The 20,632-nt window shown below is 32.6% G+C and overlaps 1 protein-coding gene across 1 annotated transcript in view; it reads left to right on the forward strand.

Annotated features, from left to right (window-relative positions):
• The window catches only part of lingo1a (leucine rich repeat and Ig domain containing 1a), an 82,145-nt gene extending 61,761 nt beyond the window's left edge, over positions 1–20,384 (forward strand). Inside the window, 2 exon segments of the mRNA XM_030136349.1 lie at positions 16,575–17,946; positions 17,949–20,384. Coding sequence (XP_029992209.1) covers positions 16,587–17,946; positions 17,949–18,433 — 1,845 coding nt within the window. The 5' untranslated portion in view covers positions 16,575–16,586 and the 3' untranslated portion in view covers positions 18,434–20,384.
• Positions 20,385–20,632: the final 248 nt, after the last annotated feature.

The raw sequence follows: 20,632 nt of genomic DNA on the forward strand, positions 1-20,632 counted from the left end.
TATAGTATTTTATTTTTTATTGGACTGTCTTGAGATTGAATGAAAAATGCTTTACAAATGCAATTTATTATTATTATTATTATTATTATTGTTGTTGTTGTTGTTGTTGTTGTTGTTGTTGTTGTTGTTGTTGCTGGTGGTGGTGGTGGTGGTGGTATTATTATTATTATTATTATTATTATTATTATTATTATTATTATTATTATTATTATTATTGAGATTGAATGAAAAATGCTTTATAAATCCAAATTATTATTATTATTATTATTATTATTATTATTATTATTATTATTATTATTATTACTGCTATTATTATTATTGTTGCTGTTGTTGTTGTTGTTGTTGGTATTATTATTATTATTATTATTATTATTATTATTATTATTATTATTATTATTGTTGTTGTTGTTGTTGTTGTTATTATTATTGAGATTGAATGAAAAATGCTTTATAAATCCAATTTATTATTATTATTATTATCATTATTATTGTTGTTGTTGTTATTATTATTATTATTATTATTATTATTATTATTATTATTATTATTATTATTATTATTATTATTATTATTATGACTTTACAACAAGAACTACTATGTATGCTGCTGCTCCTCCAACTACTGCTACTGCTACTTATAATAACAGTGATATAATAGCCAAACATCATGTATATATATTTGTTTTCCGTACTTTAGGGGGTGTATGAGGATAGGACGTCCCTCATAATGTGAAAGTCATGTAAATAAAATCAGCAGCTGGTTCTGTCCATTCAGGATTAGTCATCCAGCTGACTAAGGACTTTGTAGGGGAATGGGCTTTACCGGCTTTTAACACTTTGTATCACAGATAATGTCAGCATCATCTCAGGGATTTTCCAGAAGCTTACAGGTATTTAACCGTGGTATTTAACAAGGAGCTCAGAGTAATGTCTTGTGACAGGTAAACTAAAGCTTCGGGCGATTGTTAGGCGTTAACAATGCCTCTCTTCAATTACACGTGATTGTTCTTATTGTGGAGAACGTAATGATGACTGACAGCCTCATTTAGATGGATTTCAGGGCACCATGTTGTGTGTGTACAAGCCACAAGTTGCAGAAAACCTTAAGAAAAAAAACAAAAAAACACTGAATTAATATCAAGTTAGTGTAAATAAAAAAAATAAAAAAAGTTGAAAAGTTCATAAAGGAATCTGATCCGACTCAAAGAAACTAGATACTGAAAGTTGTGGCTTTGGAAAAGGATTGTGTGTCGAACAAATGAACTGTTGTCGGAACTGTCAGGATCAAACAGTGATCAGATGTAAAAATCCCTCCATCGCTAAAGACTTTTTAGACCTATTATAGTTTCAGCCTTGAAATGTGAAGAGTTGCAGTTTATTCTTTGTGAATAATTTATTTAAAAATAATCTGTTGTAGTCGGTTTAACCTAAATGTGTGACTCATACGCCTATTATGTTCCACAAATACAGAATACTATTGATTTATACAAAGGGAAATTTGAATTTATTTTCACTTTTCATTTGATCATGGTCATAAATTATAGTTTCAACCTTGAAATTTGAGGAGTTGCGGTTTATTCTTTTGGATAATTTCTTTAAAGAGAATCTGTTCAACAGTTGGAAATAGTTGGTTTAACCTAAATGTGTGACACATACACCTACACTACAAACAAAAAGTTAAGCATATTGTTAATTTTTGAGTTTTTTTTTTTTTGTTTTGTTTTTTTCAGTTGGGATTCTTGCACAGCGCTTTTTACTTTTTTGTGTGTGAATTGAATTGAAACACATTTTTTTAATGACCAGACAGTTTTATTTACAAATGTTAAAAAAGACAAAAAAAAAAATCCTTAATTTTTTTGTTTGTAGTGTATTAGCTCTCCACAAATACACAAAATACAAAATACTATTAATTTATACAAAGGTAAAATAGATTTTTTTTTTCACTTTTCATTTGATCATGGTCATAAATCCCCTGAGATTAGGAACTGTCAGGATCAAATGATCAGATGCAAAAATTCCTAAATCGCTGAAGATTTTTCGAACTATTATAGTTTCAATCTTGAAATTTGAAGAGTTGCAGTTTATTCTTTTGAATAATTTCTTTAAAGAGAATCTGTTCAACAGTTGGAAATAGTTGGTTTAACCTAAATGTGTAACATATACACCTACAGTGCAAACAAAAAGTTAAGGATATTGTTAATTTTTTGAGCTTTTTTTTTTTTTTAGTAGAGATTCTTGCACAGCACTTTTTACATTTTTTGTGTGTGAATTGAATTGAAACACATTTTTTTAATGACCAGACAAAGTTTTATTTACAAATGTTAAAAATGACAAAAAAAGACAAAAAAAAGACAAAAAAAAAGACCAAAAAAAAAAAAAATTAATTAAAAAAAAAAAAAAATAAAAAAAAAAAATATATATATATATATATATATATATATATATATATATATATACTTAACTTTTTGCTTGTAGTGTATTAGCTCTCTGTAGTGTAAAGTTAAGGATATTATTAATTTCTTTGAGTTTTTTTGTTTGTTTGTTTTTTCAGTTGGGATTCTTACTTTTTACTTTTTTTGTGTGTGAATTGAATTGAAACACATTTTTTAATGACCAGACATAGTGTTATTTACAAATGTTAAAAATGACAAAAAAAGACAAAAAAAGACCAAAAAAAAAAAAAAAAAAAATTATATATATATATATATATATATATATATATATATATATATATATATATATATATAATCTATCTATCTATCTATCTATCTATCTAGATAGATAGATAGATAGATAGATACTTAACTTTTTGTTTGTAGTGCATTAGCTCTTGTAGTGTAAAGTTAAGGATATTATTAATTTCTTTGAGTTTTTTTTTTTTTTTTTTTTTTCAGTTGGGATTCTTTCACAGCACTTACTACTTTTTTGGTGTGAATTGAATTGAAACACTTTTTTTAATGACCAGACATAGTTTTATTTACAAAAGGCAAAAATGACAACAAAAAAAAGACCAAAAAAAAAGAATCCTTCACTTTTTGTTTGTAGTGTATTACCCCTCCACAAATACACAGAATACAGAATACCATTAATTTATACAAAGGGAAAATTGAATTTATTTTCGCTTTTCATTTGATCATGATCATAAATCCACTGAGATTACATTTTTCCACTAATTGAGAACACAAAACACCATCCTTTTCTAATATAAAGCCTCAACAGCAGCATCCCTGTGGACGCTCTCACAGAGACATTCATCTCACCATTCATTGATCTATGTATCACTGGACTTGGACCAGTGGGTCATCATTTATTGAGTACTGTTGTTTTACCTTCCCTCAACCACATTTATTCCTTTAAGAAGCACGCCCCCTCTCACTTCACCTCAATTAATGTAATTCTCTGGAAGCTCACTGGAGTGCTGATTGGAATGAAGAACTGCATTCAAGCTATACGCCTGCAAGGGAATGATAACGGCAGATGATTAACAAAACCGAGCGGCAAATGTTTATCCGTGGATGGCATTCTTCATGTTAATGTGTCCCTGTCTTTACTTGCGTCCCTGTATATTCAGTGCTCAAGTCATGTGCAATAAATGTTGAAGGAGATCTTTGATGAAAATTGATCCACAACGGCATGAATTAAAAAGAAACAACTGTGCTGGCTTTAGGAACAAGCATGTTATCTATATTATAAAAGCCACGTGGCCTCTGTGTGTGTGTGTGTGTGTGTGTGTGTGTGAGTCCGGGGATTCACACAAAATCCAGAAAGAGCTGACTGCTGCAGTTTGGCTTTTATTTGTAGTTTTGGTCAAGGAACAGACTAGCGAAAACGGCAAGTTGATAGGACCAATATTTTGGGAGATATTAGTCATTTTGGAATACCTTACAATCACATTGCTATGGCCAGAATGCTGTGGCGGTGACTGCTGGACAAATGCGGTACAGCATGTACAAATACACAACAGCGGATAAATTAGAACGCATTAGTAATGTAATCATTAGGGTGCAGCGGAAAAACTATGTACTGTTCAGTCCACCCTGCACAGGACAGTCCACCTTTAAGCACTGCAGGTTTTCGGTTTTGGAATTGATTTCGTGTTGGCGGCGAAGTCTTTGAGACAGCAGACAGAGAAGCGGTTTTAGACTTCCTGCACAGGTCCACCACTGTTCCACATTAGAGCCGCAACCCGACCTGACCCGTGATTAAACACATTGTCTAGACAGTAACTCACTTTAAAGTACTACAACACGTTATTACAAGGAAATGCGTACAGTAGATAACTGTGGTGTTTTTATACGGCTATTTTCTTTTACATCCCTAGGCAGAACACGTATTTATTTATTTAAAAAAAAAAAAACCTTTGGGCCTTTTGTGTGCACATGTCTGTTTTATATGACTGTATACAAGTGGTGGCTGCTCTTCTTTCAGACAGGGGAAGCTCATTGTCGGGTTACATCAAAAAAATTATCAAGTTATTTAAACATGAATTCAGCCCTCCGTTCCTTTTTAAGAAAATGTTTAGTGACCTTATCGCACCAAGTTGGCGTCTTTTCCAGGGACTTGATAGCTAGTTCACTCCGACCTAGCCAACAGTATGATTGATTTAACTATCTACAAAACAAAATTAAACTCGAACAAGAAATGATTAAATTATGGAACTGAAACCAGAAAATGTTGAAATTATGTTAAATTGAAACAAGGAAGTCCAATGAGTGTGTTTTATTTACAGTGCAAGAAATGAACGAGTAATTTCGTAGTGGTTTCTCTCTCGATTTCACAGCAGAATGTGCGACGGTATTAAACTGAACTGTGTCAGTGAAGGAGTAGATCTGAAAATAGCTGTCAATCAAACGGGATTCAGCCTTTCAACTGATCCTCCAATCAGCACGTGGAAGCCCAGCGTCCAGCCCAGCCGAGCTCCGCCCACAGCTCCATTCACCCCCAGAGACGCCGAGCGTCCAGGGGCGGGACAACATGGTGGCATTTATCCAATTACCGTCCAGTTTTGAGGCAATGAAAAAAACTGTTCCACTCAGTCCCATTGAAGTGCATGGACGCTGAGCGTCTACGGACAAATGCACTGAGCAGAGATCGAATGAGAAAACAGCGCAACGAGAATGTATGAGAAGTGAACAACATCGAGTCTGTTGGTTTGTGATAAAGCTGATTCTGAACGAACTCGTCTGTGAGATGAACGTGTTCTAACACATTTGTAGTCAATGAAATGTCAACACAACCGAACATATTTAACCATTTAATTTTCATAATTCCAGGGGTAGCCGAGCTTCCCTTGCAGTCTATGAGAAATCACCTCTGCTGTATGCGAGTAGTCAAAGATAAGGAAGGGTTCTATTGTTCAGGACAGGAAGTGTTATTTTATTCAGTACAATGATATTATTTGTTTCTACTGTGAAATTCAGTTTTTGCCAACAAACAAAAATATAATTTTGGGAGACAAAAGAAGTTCTCTTTATGCACAAAACAAAGCCGAGGCCCAAAAACCGAGGTACAGGGCCAACTGTGGCCTACCTGTACTGTTGCACCACTAATAATCCTGATTTTGATTCTCTAATAAAGCCCAGTGTTATTCTCTGATGATGTCCAGATGACTGCAAGGGCATATAACCTGCTGAAGTTGCAGACGGAAAGCTTTACCAACAAGGGATTGTGATTTGATCACTTTCCCGATGGACTTAAGTGTCACTGTTAATAGAATTAGACATAATAGCATCTCATCAAGTGATATCCAATATGCAATAGCCACATGATAGAGGGTGACAGATGGAACTGTAAGCTTCTGATCAGGTCACTGCTTCTTCTTAGTGTCTTAATATGCCATACAAAGCATTTCAGTGTGTGCTTAGGGTTTACTGGATTATTGGGCTGTGTATTGACAAGAATCTGGCGATGCAATACAAATCACAATACTAGGCTCACAATATGATATATCACGATATATCAAGATACTGTTAACAAGGTGATATTTTTTGTTTTGTTTCTTTTTTTAAAAGATTATTTCCTGGAAAAACTTATAGTGCAGCGTTTGGATGAATTAAAGATTTAACATGTTGCTTTACCGGTACCAAAAAAACACTCAAATAAATACATAAATAAAAAATATTTGACAGACATTACAGTTTAAGATCCTGTGTAAATGTTCGTATTCTATTGCAAAAAGAATACATAGTGTTCAGTCCCTGAATCCTCCGACATCAGAACATTATTTTTTTGCATTCCCAATAAAAAAAAACAAAACATTTGCCTGTTTCAGACAATAAAAAGTGATTTTAGGATGCTTGAATTATCCATTATTTAACCCTTTCATGCACACTGCTCATTACAGTGGACAGTGGATTCCACAGCTGTTCTCTTGTATATTAATGGATTTTGTTTTTCTTTTCGTTGTTGTTTTTTACACATATCTTTATTAAAGTTTTAAGACACTACATATCTTTTCTGGCATGAATTGGTAACATTATGTAGATCTCTCCTGAGCATAAAGCCTCAGAATCACAAGCCCTCCCCATAGTTTTCACACAGTTTATCAGTAAATACATGTTTCTGTGTGTCAAAAATTAAACATGTGGTGTCCAGCTGAGTGGACATTTTTGCAACTTCATGAAAAATAGTTGTTGTTTTTTTTTCAATATTATATTTTTTATGTATTTTTATTTATTTTTTTTTTAATTATTATTGTTATTTTTTAAATTATTATTATTTATTTTTCAGAAGAAAATTTTTGATTGCATTGTTTTCTTGTTTTGTTTTTTTTTCATGCCTAAAGAGGAATAAAAACACTCAGGAAAAAATTTTGATTAAGGTTCTCAATTCGTGCATGAAAGGGTTAACAAAACAGCATTATCAATAAAAAATAAAAATAAAAAAAAAACTTTATGACCTGCAGAATCACAATAGTACTTTTGTTGTGTACAAAAAACAAAACAAAATACCCATGAATATAGATTTAAAAGAGCTGGAAAAACAGAAAACAAAAGTGAACCTCTGCCATGTCATGTGAATAAATACCTAAAAATATCGATATGGTGCTTTTTGATATCGATACAGTATGAAGTGAAATATCGCGATATATTGTGATATTTTCTTACACCCCTGCTGGATTAGTATGCTTTAAACCAAGGGTCTCAAACTCATTTTCTTTCAGGGGTCACATTCAACCTGATTTGATATCCAGTGGGCCGCACCAGTAAAATAATAACATAATAACCTATAAATAATGACAACTCCAATTTTTTGTTTTTGTTTTAGTGCAAAAAAAAAAACCATTAAATTATGAAAATACTTACTTTTATGAACTGTCCAAACAAAACAAATATGAATAACCTGAAAAAGCTGAAATTTCTTGAGAAACATAAGCGCAATTTTAACAATATTATGCCTCAATTTATCATTTCTACATGTGCAGTATGGATTGGATCTACAAAGATACTAAACACTGAGTAACAGGCAGAAAACTGTTAAAATTGTGCTTAATTTTCTTTAGACATTTCAGGTTGTTCATATTTGTTCAGGTTATTCACATTTTATTGTTACAGGATAGTTTGTAAATGTTAATATTTTCATAATTTAATGTTATTTTTTGCACTAAAAAAAGGACAAAAAATTGAAGTTGTCATTATTTATAAGTGTAGTGTAAAAAATTTTTCACATCAAACCAAGAAGAAAATATGGAGTGATTATTTTTTGTAGGTTATTATGTTATTATTTTACTGTAGATCATATTGGTTTGTATGTGGAACCTGAACTAAAATGATTTCCACAGCCTTGACTGTGGAATTTTTACGCTTTGCAAATCCATCCCAGGGGCCGCATTGGAACCTTTGGCGGGCCGCATTTGGCTCCCGGGCCGCATGTTTGAGACCCCTGCTTTAAACTATACTGAACAAAAATATAAATGCACGACTTTTGTTTTTGCTCCCATTTTTCATGAGCTGAACTCAAAGATCTAAAACTTTTTCTGTGTACACACAAGGTTTATTTCTCTCAAATATTCTTCACAAATCTGTCTAAATTTGTGTTAGTGAACACTTCTTCTTTGCTGAGATAATCCATCCACCTCACAGGTGTGGCATATCAAGATGCTGATTAGACAGCATGATTTTTGCACAGGTGTGCCTTAGGCTGGCCACAATAAAAAGCCACTCCAAAATGTGCAGTTTTATCACACAGCACAATACCACAGATGTCACAAGTTTTGAGGGAATATGCAATGGTCATGCTGACTTCAGGAATCTCCACCAGAGCTTTTGCCTGTGAATTGAATGTTCATTTCTCTACCATAAGCCATCTCCAAAGCTGTTTCAGAGAATTCATGAAGAAGACTGTGCGAGGAAAATGGTGGTCACACCAAATACTGACTGGTTTTCTGACCCCCCTGGACCACCCAATACAGTAAAAGTGCACATTTTAGAGTGGCCTTTTATTGTGGCCAGCCTAAGTCACACCTGTGCAATAATCCTGCTGTGTAATCAGCATCTTGATATGCCACACCTGTGAGGTGGATGGATTATCTCAGCAAAGGACAAAGGAGAAGTGCTCACTAACACAGATTTAGACAAATTTATGAACAATATTTGAGAGAAATAGGCCTTTTATGTACATAGAAAAAGTTTTAGATCTTTGAGTTCAGCTCATGAAAAATGGGAGCAAAAACAAAAGTCGTGCATTTATATTTTTGTTCAGTGTATATAGAAAGAACAAGTATGGCTGCAAACTGCATTTTTCAGTGCATCTCAGACACACAATAACCTGAGCAGTAGTGACATAATTTAGTTTACCTTTATTACAGCGGGTATCATCCAATTCCCAGTTTGAACTTTGACCTTAATAGAAATAAAATGAAATTGAGCGAATCAATCCTATCCGTCCCCCCCTCCCCCCCACCCCCCTATATTTCGATCAGTCCGATGTCCAGTCGTCTATTGGTTCAATGACTAGTTGTGACCGAAACAGCAGTAACGTGTCACTCCGCCATTAATGTCAGATACTGTCTTAATCTGTCACATGTAATAAGGCTCGTGGAATCTGCTGAAGCACAAGAACCGTGAATTACCCCTCTCCGTGAACCCTCTTAAAATGAGGACAAGGCGTCACGTGAGCGCTCGGCGATTGACTTTAAAGCAAATTTAGAGCAGAGACGAAACTGCGTAGCGCCGACAAAACGTTATGTATTGTGACAACAGCCATCACACATAGACAGAAATCCCCCAGAGAAGTATTTTAGGATGAGTGTGAAATTAGTTGTGAAGGATTTTGTTTGTGTTTTTTTTTTTTTTTTTTTTTTCCTTACACATTTCATTTTGGTCTGTGAAGTGCATTTTAACCGCGCGCATGAATGTTGCAAATAAGGTCTTTAAGTTCTGTTAAATAATTCATAGGTCATTACACTTTAAGTTTATTTGCATTTGCCTACGGAGCACCTTATACCTTTAAAATATTAACAATCAGTGTAATCATTGTATGCAAATCATAGCATAAAAGGATCCCATGTTCTCTACACACTACATCCCTTGTGCCATTTGGTTCTTTGCATATAAATAGCATTTCTGTAATTATCAAATTAATGGGTAATTGCTTCATTATTGGAGGGTTGGAGGCTTTCTAACAGATGGCATTGAAATTAAATATGGTTTGTTATTTTGCTCTTAAAACCCTGTATTTATCTCTCTGTATCCAATCCCCTGGTGGTATACGGTCTATATTTTATCATAAAAGATGGCAGGAGCTGAGTGTCAACCACAGAACATGCATCACACTTGACACCATCAGTCTTTGATTGCATCCTCCTCCTACCCCCTACCATTTTTTTTTTTTTTTTTTAGAAAACTCACACAGACAATTCAGAGAGTAGAAAAAGGAAGACTAAACTGTGGTACCGGTACAAAGTGCAGATGTGGACAGCATATGTGTATGTGACACAGCATGAATTGGATTACCATGTGAAAAATGCTCTTAATTCCACTTGAAGCTGCACCCATTCAGTTCATATCAGGATGGTAGGACTGAATGGATTGATCCTGTGCAAAGTGTGCGACGGAAATAGCGTAGAGGATGCCACAGCATGTACAATGAATGTGCAAAGCAAGATGTACACTGTAAAAAAAAAAAAAAAAATCCTGTTGCTGGCAGCTGTGGTTGTCAGAACAATACTATTAAAAAAAACACATCAAATCGTAACACATTTACAGAGTAACATGTAGATTTTAAATGTGTATAATTTGAATGGTCTGCACTTACACTGTAAAAAATAAATAAAAAATTGTAATTTAACAGAATTTTCACTGTTTATTTTAGATTTTTCTTGATTTTTAAGATATAGGAAAATATCAATGAAATGACAAAAATAGACTGTGATTTTACACGTCAAATATAAAATAACATGAAAAAACTGTAACTGTTTATAACCAAAAAATTTCAATTTTTTAAAAGAAATGTTTTTCTTTTTTCACAGAAAAATACAGTTAAAATACATTTGCAAATGTATCATAATTTCACAAATATCTCTTTTCTATTTATGAGATTAACCCTTTCATGCATGAATTATGAGAGCCTTTTTTTTTTTTTTTAAGTGTTTTTATTCCTCTAGGCATTGAAAAAACTACGCGATTAACATTTTTTTAACCTATTTTTCATGGAGTTGCAAAAATGTCCTTTCAGCTGGACACCATGTATTTCATTTACGAAATGAAGAAATGTATTTATTGATATACTGTGTGAAAACTATGAAATAAAAACATTTTTAATGCAGCTAATCTGATGTTACAGATTTTTCCTGTATTTTAAAGATACAGAAAAATATCAATGAAATGACAAAAACAGACTGTGATTTTACACGTCAAATATAAAATAACACAAAAAAACTGTAACTGTTTATAACCAAAAAATTTCATTTTTTTTTAAAGAATTTTTTTTTTCTTTTTTCACAGAAAAATACAGTTAAAATACATTTGCAAATGTATCATAATTTCACAAATATCTCTTTTCTATTTATGAGATTAACCCTTTCATGCATGAATTATGAGAGCCTTTTTTTTTTTTTAAGTGTTTTTATTCCTCTAGGCATTGAAAAAACTACGCGATTTAACCTATTTTTCATGGAGTTGCAAAAATGTCCTTTCAGCTGGACACCATGTATTTAATTTTCAAAATGAAGAAACGTATTTATTGATATACTGTGTGAAAACTATGAAATAAAAACATTTTTAATGCAGCTAATCTGATGTTACAGATTTTTCCTGTATTTTAAAGATACAGAAAAATATCAATGAAATGACAAAAACAGACTGTGATTTTACACGTCAAATATAAAATAACACAAAAAAACTGTAACTGTTCATAACCAAAAAATTTCATTTTTTTTTAAAGAATTTTTTTTCTTTTTTCACAGAAAAATACAGTTAAAATACATTGCAAATGTATCATAATTTCACAAATATCTCTTTTCTATTTATGAGATTAACCCTTTCATGCATGAATTATGAGAGCCTTAACTTTTTTTTTTTTTTCTTAAGTGTTTTTATTCCTCTAGGCATTGAAAAAACTATGCGATTAACATTTTTTTTAACCTATTTTTCATGGAGTTGCAAAAATGTCCTTTCAGCTGGACACCATGTATTTAATTTTCAAAATGAAGAAACGTATTTATTGATATACTGTGTGAAAACTATGAAATAAAAACATTTTTAATGCAACTAATCTGATGTTACAGATTTTTCCTGTATTTTTAAGAGACAGAAAAATATCAATGAAATGACAAAAATAGACTGTGATTTAACACGTCAAATGTAACATAACACGAAAAAACTGATTGTGAATAACCAAAAATTGTAATTTTTTTAAAAGAATTTTTTCTCTTTTTTCAGAGATATATACAGTTAAAATACATTTGCAAATGTATCGTAATTTCACAAATATTTCTTTTCTATTTATGAGATTAAACTGTTATTTTAAAGTTTAATACTGTAAAAAAAATAAATAAATAAAATGAGATAAAATTACTGACAATTACCCATAAAAGAAGTATTTGTTCTGTAAGTTCAACAAGACTTGTTTGTTAATTGACAAATATTTTGTGTAATTACAGGAGGTTTCACAACAAAAATGTTGAATAAATGTATTTTTGTGAATGTATAACATGTATAAGCACTGATAAACTGTCCAAATGCAGTTTTTATCAGTAGATTGTACAACTTAGTCTCATTGAAAATTATATATATATATGTATATATATATAGGTAATTAGATTGTTTTAATACATGTAAATATTCTTTATTAAACATTAAAAAGTAAAAAAAAAAAACAAAAAAGCAAAATCTCATGTAAAGTTAAGGCAAAAAACTGTATTTTAATTATGGAAAATTACCGCATTTTTATGAGATGGTTATTTTTTTGTTATTTTACAGTCTTTTTTCGGCACCCAGCTGCCGGAATAACATCGTTTTATTACTGTTTTTCTTCTTTTTTTTTTTTTTTTAACAGTGTATATAGTGCATTTTATACACCTTCATGGTGCTCAAAGCACTTTACAAAGCCACCAGGCCCTACTGCACTGCAAAAAATCCTAATCTTACCAAGTGTATTTTTCTCATTTCTAGTCAAAATATCTCATCACACTTAAAATAAGACATAATCACCTAAAGAGTAACTTGTAAGTGAGATATAAGAACTTATTTTTAGACAACAGATCTTGAAAATCTTATTTCAAGAAATTTTACCACGATAATTTCACTTGTTCTGTTGGCAGATTTTTTTTTTTTTTTTTGCTTGTATTAAGCAAAAAAAAATCTTGAATTAAGCAAAAAAAAAAAAAAAAAAAAATCTGCCAAAAAATCTTTTTTTTTTCAATTTACAGTTTAATTTTCTCAAAACAATAGAAAAACATAATGTCTACATATAAATCTGGTTTTGTTCACACACTCTTCCTGTAAAAACTACAGCTATATTTGATTTAATCGTTAACATAAAAATCTATTCATGTTTTGTTCGTGTTGTGTTTTATGTGTTAGGTAGAACACACATTTTGTCTTTTTAATTGTACTTTTCTTTTTAATTTAACTCATTTTTAGCTATTTATACTGTGAATTTATTTATTTATTGTTGCTGTGGTTGTGACTGTTTCTGTGGAGCAGTGACCATATTTTGAATTTCTAATTAATAAAGTAAATCTATCTATCTATCTATCTATCTATCTATCTATCTATCTATCTATCTATCTATCTATCTATCTATCTATCTATCTATCTATCTATGTTGCAATTTTACAACGTTTTGGTGTTAATTCTACGGTCATTTTTTACAGTGTGTGTAGATTACCAATATTATAGGGTAATAATAATAATAATAATAATAATAATAATAATAATAATAATAATAATAATAATAATAATAATAATAATAATATCTTCAGCTAAAGACATTGTCCTTTTTTTTGGCACATTTCTGTACCTTTTGTATATTCCTATTTTAACTTTATTTACTATCTATATATTTGTAGTTTTATACTTTAAATCTATTTTGTTTGTATTTATGCTTTTATCTGCCATGGCAGGGGTTGCTGTTAAATTAAATTTCATTGTATAATCATGTGTGATGACAATAAAGAATCTATCTATCTATCTATCTATCTATCTATCTATCTATCTATCTATCTATCTATCTATCTATCTATCTATCTATCTATCTATCTATCTATCTATCTATGTTGCAATTTTACAACGTTTCGGTGTTAATTTTACGGTTATTTTTTACAGTGTATGTAGATTACCAATATTATAGGGTCTTCGATTTTGCCATTTTTTTCAAATAGGTCTGCATTAATGCGTTACATTCACAGACGCTCCTTGCATTTGAAATACCTTTGGAGGTTTTGTGTATAAAAGTGAACAATGCAAAATGCAAAGCTGTCAGCGTTCTCAATTATGCAAGCACATACCTTATTCCCTGTGACCTCCCACCACTATTCATCTCGCCTATGTGGCATGAATATTGCAGCAGGACTCATACTTACCGTTCACTGTAAAACTGTGTCACATGGAAATAGCATCTATTTCGTCACATTTAACAGAACAAGCGTACAGAAAAAAAAAAAAAAAAAAAAAAAACAGCTTCAAAGGCGACAATAAAGTGTTTAAATGAACTGAATAGTGGAGTTTCCCTTGTCAGTGATTAGGGTTTTTATCAGAATGATGCACGTTTAAAATAACTCTATCGCTGTCATATAAAAGTGACACATCGTACAACTTTATTTGATGTTTTTGTCAGCGTTCATGTACATTTATTTCATTTTTATGCATGAATTATGAGAACCTTAATGGGTCAAAACACAATAATGTCCCATCAAAGAGTGAATTTTAATTGATTGCCATTCCAATGTTTATTTCATTATAAAGTAGCTCCTTGTTTTGGATAATCCCTTATGGTCAAACTCAGGGGTGTCAAACACGCAGCCCGCTAAAGGGTCCAGTTCGGCCCCTGGGATGTTTTTGCCAAGTGCAAAAATCCCACAGTCTTAAATTGAATTAAGAAAAAAAAAAAAAAAAAAAAAAACAGCTTGAATTAAGGAAAAAATCTTAAATTAAGCCACAAAAAATATATATATCTTCAATTAAGTAAAAATAAATTTCAATTATGCCAAAAAAAATCTTCAATTAAGTAAAAACATCTTCAATTAAGCTTAAAAAAAAAAAAAAAAAGGTCAAATTTAGCAAAAAATCTTGAATTAAGCCACAAAAAAAATCTTCAATTAAGTTAAAAAAAAAATCTTGAATTAAGCAAAAAAAAAAAAAAAACAGCTTGAATTAAGGAAAAAATCTTAAATTAAGCCAAAAAAAAAAAAAAAAAACTTCAATTAAGTAAAAAAAAAAAAATCAATTAAGCCAAAAAAAAAAAAACTTCAATTAAGTAAAAACATCTTCAATTAAGCTAAAAAAAAAAAAAAAAAACGGTCAAATTTAGCAAAAAATCTTGAATTAAGCCACACAAAAAAAATCTTCAATTAAGTTAAAAAAAATCTTGAATTAAGCAAAAAAATAAAAAATAAAAAATCTTCAATTAAGTAAAAAAATCTTGAATTAAGCCAAAAAAAATCTAGAATCAACAACTTATTTTTTTCCCTTTGTTTTAGTGCAAAAAATAACATTAAATTATGAAAATATTTACATTTACAAACTATCCTGTAACACTAAAATGTCAACAACCTGAACAAATATGAACAACCTGAAATGTGTAAAGAAAATTCAGCACAGTTTTAACAATTTTTCTGCCTGTTCCTCAGTGTTTAGTGTCTTTGTAGATCTGATCCATAATGCACATGTAGAAATGATAAGTTGAGGAATAATAGTTACAATTGCACTAAATTTTCTTACATTTCAAATTACAATTACAATTACATTTCAATTCAAATTTCATTTTTTTCATTTATTTATTTATTTGGATAGTTTATAAAAGTAAGTATTTTCATAATTTAACTTTTTTTTTTCTTTTTTTTTTTTTACACTAAAACAAAGACAAACATTTCTTCATTTTGTTCATTATTTTCTTCCTTTTTCTTCATTTAGTTTTATATTTTCTTCATTTTTGTTCATTTTGTTCATTATTTTCTTCATTTTGGTTTTATATTTTCATTTTTCTTCATTTTGTTCATCGTTTTCTTAATTTTTCTTCATTTTGTTTTATATTCATTTTTGTTCATTTTGTTCAATATTCTCTTCATTTTTCTTCATTTTGTTCATATTTTCTTCAGTTTTGTTCATTTTGTTTTTATATTTTCTTCATTTTTCTTCATTTTTCTCCATTGTGTTTTTCTATTCATTTTTCTTAATTTTGTTCAATATTTATATTTTCTTCATTTTTGTGCATTTTGTTCATTATTTTCTTCATTTGTGTTCATTTAATTTTGATATTTTCTTAATTTTTGTGCATTTTGTTCATTATTTTCTTCATTTGTGTTCATTTAATTTTGATATTTTCTTCATTTTTGTGCATTTTGTTCATTATTTTCTTCATTTGTGTTCATTTAATTTTGATATTTTCTTCATTTTTATGCATTTTGTTCATTATTTTCTTCATTTGTGTTCATTTAATTTTGATATTTTCTTCATTTTTGTGCATTTTGTTCATTATTTTCTTCATTTGTGTTCATTTAATTTTGATATTTTCTTCATTTTTATGCATTTTGTTCATTTTTTCCTTCATTTGTGTTCATGATGCGAGTCCACTCCTCCCTCTGATTGGACCAAACTGCCCCCCCCCCCCCCCCCCCCCGTTCACCACCAAAATTTAATCATTTCTTCCTTGTGCCAGTATCAACATTTCCTGAAAATCTGTCCATAACTTTTTGAGTTATCTTGCTGACAAACAAACAAACATGCATGCACGAACACAAAGCAAAGCGATCACAATACCTCTTGGCGGAGGTAACAAGAGAACAGCTGTAGAATAACTGTCCACTGTAGTGACCACTATGCATGAAAGGGTTAATATTAGCAAATCAAAGCGATTATTGTTGCAGTCAAAGTTCTTTTTGTCTCAATGTTATGTTTTATATCCCTGTGTTTCCCCAGGTAACCGATAAGATGGCGGCCAGGGAAGCGACTGGGCACAGCTACCTGGTGGCTTGCTGGCAGCCCATCCTAATCCTGATGCTGGGCACTGTGTTGTCTGGATCCACCACAGGCTGCCCATCCCGCTGCGAGTGCAATGTTCAAGAGCGATCCGTGATGTGCCACCGCAAGAAGCTCATGACAGTCCCAGAGGGCATTCCTGCAGAAACACGACTGCTGGATCTCAGCAAGAACCGCATTAGAACCATAAACCCAGATGAGTTTGCCATCTTTCCCAACCTTGAACACCTGGAGCTGAGTGAAAACACAATCTCTACCATCGAACCCGGGGCATTTAACAACTTGTACGGCTTGCGGACACTGGGACTCCGGAGCAACAAGCTGAAGCTGATCCAGCTTGGTGTATTTACAGGCCTAAGCAATCTCACTCAACTGGACATAAGTGAGAACAAGATTGTCATCCTGTTGGACTACATGTTCCAGGATTTGTACAACCTTCGGTCCTTAGAGGTTGGTGATAATGATCTGGTTTTCATCTCCCACCGGGCTTTCCATGGTCTAAGTAGCCTTGAGCACCTGAGTCTTGAAAAGTGCAACTTGTCCTCCGTTCCGACAGAGGCTTTTACCCACCTCCACAGTTTGATCACTCTCAGGCTGCGCCACCTTAATATCAACGTCATACGGGATTACTCCTTCAAACGCCTCTATCGGCTCAAAGTCTTGGAAATAGCAAATTGGCCATATCTGGATACGATGACTCCAAATTGTTTGTATGGATTAAATCTCACCTCCTTGACCATCGCAAATGCAAACCTGACCACGATTCCTTACGTAGCCCTGCGACACTTGGTCTACCTGCGCTTTCTTAACCTTTCTTATAACCCAATACATACCATTGAGGGAAATAAACTCCACGATCTTCTGCGTCTGCAGGAATTACACCTGGTAGGAGGCAGACTGGCGATGATTGAGCCCTACTCGTTCCGAGGTCTGAACTACCTGAAGATTTTAAATGTGTCTGGGAACTCCCTTAGTACATTAGAGGAATCTGCTTTCCATTCCGTTGGCAACCTGGAAACCCTCGCTCTGTATGATAATCCTTTGGCCTGCGACTGCCGACTGTTATGGGTTTTCCGAAGACGCTGGAGACTTAACTTCAACAGGCAGCAGCCCACTTGTGCCTCTCCAGAGTTTGTTCAAGGCAAAGAATTCAAGGACTTCCCAGACGTCCTACAGCCTAACTACTTTACGTGTCGCAAGTCCAGAATTAGGGATCGCAAGCCCCAGCAGAAATTTGTCGACGAGGGAGCCATTGTTCATTTCGCTTGCCAAGCAGATGGCGATCCTGCTCCAGTGATAATGTGGCTATCCCCACAGAAAAGTTTATCACCACTAAGACAATTGGAAGGCTCTCTGTGTTGCCAGATGGTACCCTCGAAGTGCGATATGCCCAGATTCAAGACAATGGTACATACGTGTGCATAGCTAGCAACGCAGGTGGAAATGACACTTCTCTCGCTCACCTGCACATCCATAGCTATTCGCCTGATTGGCCACACCAGCCCAACAAGACATTTGCCTTTATCTCAAACCAGCCCACAGAAACTGGCGCTAATGGTACGCGAGCCAACGTCCCTTTCCCCTTTGATATAAAGACGCTGATCATTGCAACCACGATGGGCTTCATCTCTTTTCTCGGTGTCGTCTTGTTTTGCTTGGTACTGCTCTTCCTGTGGAGCAGAGGTAAAGGCAACACTAAACACAACATTGAAATTGAGTATGTGCCACGGAAATCAGACGCTGGCATTAGCAGCAGCACAGTGGATGCTCCTCGCAAGTTTAACATGAAAATGATTTAATGGATCTGTGGAATATATGAATTTTTGAACTAAAAAATAAGACTAAGGGAAAAGAAGACATTTTCTTTCCTCTCTTACAAACCTGTGGATCCTGGTCTGTTAACATAGAGTAATATGTTTTTTTTGTTTTTTTTTCCCTGACTGAATCACTTGAGAGGACTTGACTTTCTAACGTGAGAGGGAACGAAAGCACACCGAGTGCTGCAGAGCGTCATTGGTTTCTCTAAGGCCTGGGAGGGCATTATCGAAAGGCAGATTTGTCATAATCAGTTCAATTCAATGTATCAGAAAAGAAAAAAAAAAAAAACATCTTTAAACCGCCAGAATGTGAGGGGCAGATCATATTTTGGCCATTGCTGGTTTGTGTCTGTATTTTTTTTTAATTTAGTGTTAGTGTTTTTTTTGTCTTTTTTTCCGAAGTTAGTTGTCAAGTTATATATGAGATTTATATGGGTTGATGAGCACATTTAAACAATGTTAACCCATTTCAAGCACATCATTATCACAACACATCAGTGTCACAAATGCTCTGTGCTACATATGGTCTTTTTTTTTTTCATTTCCTTTAGTGTTGACTGTTCTGTATTTCATCAGATGTATGAGTCTGTGCCACGTTAAATGAAAGAAAGAGTATGCCCCAGAAATTGACAGAAATATATATATATATAGATATATATATAATTGTACAATTACAATTAGTTTAATATCAGGAATACAAAATTGTAATGAGTTGAATTGAATGTCACAACAACTGTATTGTGTTTACATGTGTCATTCTGCAACACTAATTTTCCAAATTGTACACAAATATAAGTGCTCCGGAAACACATAGATTGAGTAAATATAGGAATGCGTTAGTACAGTTACAGTTTTCATTACTAATAACAGTTTTCAGTACTGCAGTGTAAAAAAAAAAAAAATCCACAAAAAGGTATGTAAGAATAATTTTTACAAATGTATTGTTTAATGTTGAAAAGTAGCAGAAAATGAAGTTGTTACATGTGGCTTTTAATGAGATTTTTTTTTTAATCCCTGGAAACATTCCCTGATATACATGGTCTTTTTCAGCCTGGTATCTGATATCAGTGTCTGCATCACTCATCCCTGATTTTCCTAATATAACCTCGACAGTGTATCCACATGAACTGAGGGAAGGATACAGAGGGAAATGTGAGATGTTGTTGGTAATTAGCTGATGACTACCAGCAATAGCGGCGGCATCTTTCCTGAGGTTCTACTGTTTAACTGAATTGCTGGCATGGGTACCTTGATACTATAAATGCTAAATCCCTGACCTTTTTAAATTGCATTTCAAAAACTATTATGTAATAGTATTATTTTGTGCTCAACATGATTGTGACAAAATTAAAGTTGTGGTGCTCATGTTTCCTGATAAAATGTGCTCCTCAAGCTGTAGAATATTTTCTTTTTTTTGTGTTTTTTTTTTTTTTTTTTTAATTTAGATTGCTTTTTAAAAAATTATTATTTATTTATGCAGATGCTCCCCCCCTACCACCACCACCACCACCACCATCATTAAAGCCATGGAAATAATACCTTCCAGGATCATTTACAGGTTTGATACTCCCCAGAAATGTGCAGTGAAATGTTCGTCAGAGGGGGAAAAAAAGAACTGCCACATGTTATGCTCCCAGTTGGTCCTGCATATAAAATATGAGGTTTGCAGCCTTACCTTTTCAAATACACACTGTGGACATCTGGGCTTTGCAAACGTGTGTGAGGATAAAGGCTAAATTATTTATGATGGATGACATTACAGACAACGACACAGTAATGGGCTGGAAGTATGGACTGAATATGCAGATGGTTGGAGTTACACAGATGGTTTCACCCATGGAGCAATCTGAAGCAGCTTTGGTGTAATCCGTTTTGCATAAAGGAAAAAAAAAAAAAAAAACACTGGATATGGCTCATGGTTCTCCCTCTTGCTGATTATGAATGCTCTCTACGTTCAAAGTGTGGCTACTGTACCTAGCCTTTTTTTTTTTTTTTTTTTTTTTTTTTTTTTTTTTTTTTTTTTTTTTGGCCCTGAGTGATCTCGGGATTCTGTTTTCTGTTTCTGTTCCTGTTTTTTTTTTTTTTTATTTGAACCCTGGACTATACTGATCATGTAGTCCAAGCCAACTTTTTACAAAAAAAAAAGATACTAAAAAGAAATCTATGGAAAATACATTCAAA

This window comes from Sphaeramia orbicularis, chromosome 6 (genome assembly GCF_902148855.1).
Source record: "Sphaeramia orbicularis chromosome 6, fSphaOr1.1, whole genome shotgun sequence".
NCBI lineage: Eukaryota > Metazoa > Chordata > Actinopteri > Kurtiformes > Apogonidae > Sphaeramia > Sphaeramia orbicularis.